Here is a 5,000-nt window from a genome sequence, read left to right as displayed (position 1 = left end):
TGTAATGATTGTTGTTCACAACTGGCCCGATTTCCTTACATGGATTACAAAATTGGAAGAGTTTGCCCCAAGTGCACAGAGGCTATTAGAAAAGGTACATGTATTGCAACTTCATTTTTTTATACAGTCCTTACTCTTTGCAGTGTTGATCTTGCTTGTTTTCATGAATAGTTTATTAGAAGAAGAAGCTCATGCAAGTTTTAAAGAATTTTCCCTGGGGGGAGGGGGGCTCCCATATATCATAGGGCAGGGATGATCATCAGAAATTTTCGAAAATACCCCAAAAAGAAACCAGAGGCTTATGAAGGTGGGCATGACCACTGTAAGATTTTTACCCCTAAAAGATACCGGCTTAAAATGAACAAATTTATAATTTTTAAGCATTTTCAATAGTTCTAGAGATGTCAACTTCAAACACCTTCTGCTTGAAAAGTTTAGAGAAGCATTGTATATATGTCCAGGTTTGACCCTAATTACATGCATGCAGATTTCAATAAGCGTCACGAAGTGTCCCCTTTCTCTTCTCGCCAACTTCAACATCACTTGTGTCTCGGAATACAGACAATTTACAACACAAAGTTAGTGTCCCCCAAATGCTGCTCTTTAAGTAAAGATTAACTGCTGCATTTAACCAAAGCTTAAAATAACGCTAACCTTTACGCTTACCTTGTTGAAAATAGGTAGCAAATGCTTAGACTTAAAGGGACACTTCGTGTTGGATGTCAAAATTGGGCGTGCGTATAATTAGGGTCAAACCTGGACATATAAGTGTAAAAAGTAAAGTAAAGTAACCATATTTAACGTCGATAACTCATAACAGTAATTCAACTGACAAACCTGAGGTTGACGGTGCGCTCATTTAACTCCCCCTTTGCCATCAGTGCTCCGTTTTACGGGTATTTAAAGCTACTTAGCTACACGGAAAGGAAAGAAGTCGAAACAAGGATGCGAGATCCGGGAATCAAACTCAGGACCTCTTGCACCAAGGCCGCGCACTAACTGACTGTGCCATCCTTGCTCCTCGTAGTAAAGATACCCTAAAAGATACGAACTTAGACTTTGGTGGCCCAAAAGCCTTTTAGACAGCGTAAAAGATACATGATCCCTAGATTTCATTTTTCTGATTTGTGCTTCATTTTTGAGAAATAAGGTAATTAAGTGTACTGTATGCAGAAAACAATGTCAGCTCCGTATTTTAAATGAAAATTTCTTTTTCTTGACACGGTGAAATCAGTGGACCAGCACTTACTGGTGTCCTAGGGAATTTGGACCCCCCAGTAAAAATCCGCTAGTGGATTTGGATCCCCGGGGGACTAAATCCATTAGCAGACTGTTTATTGATACAGAGTTAGATTTTAGATTGGGCAAACTTGAGGAAAAGTCTTAAATCAGTTACATTTTTTTAAAAGCATTCAATGCGGCATTTCATGTAAAAGTATGCAAATTTTAACTTCTTTCTGACAGAAGCTTAAATAACGCACTTGGAATTCATAGATTTGTCTTGTTATCTTTTCATAGGGTTAAATGCAATTTAACTTAGTTAACGACCATGAGCAAGTTGCACAGTTTGTCTGACGTGGCATGGCGTTAGCGTTAGGGTTTATCAATATTTTGGGGGTGTCCCTGGAGCGATTTTTAGCGTGTGCGTGTGTTATTTGCATGTGGGGCTTTTCCGTGGTGTCTTCTGGCAGTTCTAGCGGCCAGCGGTTCTTAATTTGCATATTATGCGTGCGCCTTCGCATGTCCTCGTGGTTCTGCTTGGCTCAGCGTTCGGTGTGTTGGTGCTCGGGTGCTTTCAAGAATTTCCCCGCCCTCCTCTCCCTACTCAGGGGAGTCAGGGCCCCTCCTTTGTAGTTTTTCCATTGAACTCACTGTTCAGTGTGACGGGTGCTTGATTTGGGGTCTGGTGTGGTGGGCGGGGCCCATGGCTGGGTTGCGGGTAGGGCAGGCTTATGGGGTGTTCCACCGACCTGGGTTTGGGTCGTTGGTACCAGTCCCCAGATCCTTGAGCACCCAACCTCCATTTGCGACACAGGCATTAAAATAAGGGAAAAAGAGCAAATTCAGACTTGAGCTTCAGTGAAAGTTGTTGAAAGCACGCTCTGAGGCTTTTTCGTAAAGCATTGCTTTTCCTTCCATTTGATAGTTTGAATGGGTGGTGCTTCCACAAAGGAGGTGCCACTTTTTGAAAAAGCTACCTAATATTTTTATTTGCCTTTAATTCGAATTTTTTGCAACTCAAAACACAATATGCACTGAATGGGCTTCCCGCAACAGTTTTACCCTTTGTGTGATAACTACATAATTGCAATGTGCCCTTGTCGCTTTGCGACTCGGGCAATTTTGTGATAACTTTGAAAATACACTTGAAATTAATCCTTAATCGCCCTTGGGCCCATGTGATTACATATATACTAATCAAAAGAATGCTTATTTTTAGTGGGGTCCAAATCCGTGAAAGGGTAGGGCTGCAATGATACACCGGTGCACCAGTGAATCGTGATAAATTTTGCCACGATACCAATATCGATATTTAAGCAACATATCGCAATATTATTATTTTTATTCGTTAACATTCAGAAATCAATGTCTTTAATGACGCCCTAAGCAAAAATTAATAACCCTTTTGTAGCTAGTTATTAAACACAGAGGCAAGAAAGTTCCATCCTTGCTTCGTATAGCTTCTGATCTGACACATATTTTTCAAGATGCATACATGTACATTGCATTAATTGTCAGCTGACAAAGGTTTGCCCACCCACGGACAAAACACGCTGTTCGTCGGAAAATGTCTTCCCATGGTGATGTATTGAGATATCTATCGTATCGTGGTGCCCACTTGTATCGAGATGTGTATCGTACCATGAGAAAATGTATCGTTGCAGCCCTATGAAAGGGGGTCCAAATTGGCTTGCAGATCTGGACCAGGGGGCCCAAATCCGCTGTGACACCGGTGTTTGTTTGGTAGAAGGTGGTTAAACTTTTGTGCTATAACAGCGCATTCATTGGCAGCTTTATCAAGTGAAGCTACATGTATGATCCTTGCAGTCATGAATGCAATATGACATCCTGCCAACTGCAAAGAGAAAAAAGGAAAAATTTCCCATCTCCCAGTTGACTCACTTGGTAGGGCAGGGTACACAGCTGTTGTGTAGTCTTTTTGAAGCCTAAATCTACTTGCACTGACTATTCATTCATCTATTGCTAATGAAGTACGAATTTATACCTTTATGCGTTCGATTTCGATCCCCCGCCTGGTTTTTTCCCGTTAAGGTTGCTTGCAAATTAATCTTACTAGTTCGGTAATTGCTATCATAATAATAATGATGATGAAATGATATATGAAATGAATCATATGTGAACTGCGGATATGAAATCAAGTGAAGCTATGAGCCTTGCAGCTAAGAATGCAATTTTTGCAATTGCGTAAAGAAACCTGAAAATTTCAGGACTTCAATGGGGTTTGAACCCGTGACCTCGCGATACCGGTGCAACGCTCTAACCATCTGAGCTATGAAGCCACTGACGTTGGGAAAGGAAAGGAAAGGAACTTTATTTAAGTGTCTTGTCGTTCTAGCGCTGTAGCACTAATTGGGGACACTGTAAACTGAAATTAACAAATTTAGGTTTTTGAGAGGAGCGGATCATTAATTTTGTGGATGCAAGTATTCCCGTGATGAATGAATCAATGAACAAAATGATACACGTATATGAAATAAATCATTATATTGAACTGCCGATATGAAATTAAACGAAGCTACATGTATAATCCTTGCAGTTATGAACACAATTTTAGCAATTGCTAGCAATTGCATCGAAAAGCCCAAAAAAAGGATCGTAGCTTCACTTGATTTCACATCCGCAGTTCAGTATAATTTATGATTCTTTCACATATCATTTCGTTCATTGATTCAATCATCACGGGAATACTTTGATCCAAAAATGACCATCTCCCAACGTCAATGGCTTCATAGCTCAGTTGGTTTATTAATAGAGCATTGCAACGGTATCGCAAGGTCACGGGTTCAAACCCCGTTGAAGTCCTGGATTTTTCAGGCTTCTCTATGCAATTGCTAAAATTGTGTTCATAACTGCAGGGATCATGATTTCACATCCGCAGTTCAATGTATTCTTCATTTCATATATCATTTCGTTCATTGGTATGTAGCTTCATCTTGATAATGGGATTGTTGTGTTGGGCAGCAGGCCAGTGACTCAAGACACTAGTCAAAATCTTTTAATGGCAAAGAGCTCTTTCCTCTTTTCTTTTTTCATTGCAAACATGACTACATGAAAATTGTTGTTGTCACTGATTTTCCTGAAACAGTGAAGTTGAGGAATTTGAATTTCAAATGCACCCTAGCTTCAGTTTGTTTTGTGCATCATCAGTATGCTTTTCAAGTTCAATTTAATCAGCAACCACTTTTCCAAGAAGGACTTATTAATCTCAGGGAGCCTCTGCATTTGCAGTAATTATTAATTTCTCAAACAAGCCTTGTGTGGGCTTTATTACTGCACCTGGAATTTCAACAAAAATGAAAATAATAATATTATTATTGTATTTGCTGACCAAAGGCCCTATCATGCCCAGCTAGCTAATAATTTTATTTTATTACAGTGCTAATTTATGATAAAATTACAGTTGAATTTGGAAAACCTTTTTGTGTTAATTTATGCAATGAAGGTCAATGCTCATTAACTTCTTTCTTCTATTAGTTTCTCAAATGAGGAAAAATATAGCTGCACCAAAACAAAGTGTATTGCAGCAGGGCTCTGGAATAAAGCAACAGATGCAGAAAAAAGAAGAACCCTTTGAGCAGACAGCTGTAAATCAGGCTGCCACGGTACAGAATTCAAGGAAACCAGGTTCAGTTCAGTCACAGATATCCCAGGGTGTTGTCGTGCCACAGCCACAAGTTTCACGGGGAGTGATCATGCCGCAAGTTATGGTGAAGCCTCAGCCACAGAATTCCCAAGTTATGATCCAGCAATTGCCACAA

At 40.0% G+C, this 5,000-nt stretch overlaps 1 protein-coding gene across 4 annotated transcripts in view; it reads left to right on the top strand.

Moving 5' to 3' along the window:
* The window catches only part of LOC137993165 (zinc finger FYVE domain-containing protein 16-like), a 29,510-nt gene that overhangs the window by 8,362 nt on the left and 16,148 nt on the right, over positions 1-5,000 (top strand). For all 4 annotated transcript variants that reach the window (XR_011121820.1, XR_011121821.1, XR_011121819.1 and 1 more), the window contains exons 4-5: positions 1-94; positions 4,717-5,000. The exon at positions 1-94 is cut by the window's left edge and continues 6 nt beyond it; the exon at positions 4,717-5,000 is cut by the window's right edge and continues 1,102 nt beyond it. Coding sequence is in view for 1 of the 4 variants with exons in the window: in XM_068838860.1 (XP_068694961.1) it covers positions 1-94; positions 4,717-5,000 (378 nt within the window). In the remaining 3 variants the exon portion in view is untranslated. The remainder of the gene's footprint in view (positions 95-4,716) is intronic.

The sequence above is a fragment of the Montipora foliosa genome, chromosome 2, assembly GCF_036669935.1.
Source record: "Montipora foliosa isolate CH-2021 chromosome 2, ASM3666993v2, whole genome shotgun sequence".
NCBI classification, from domain to species: Eukaryota; Metazoa; Cnidaria; class Anthozoa; order Scleractinia; family Acroporidae; genus Montipora; species Montipora foliosa.
Note: the sequence above shows the minus strand (reverse complement) of the source record. Positions and strands in the feature narration are given on the sequence as shown.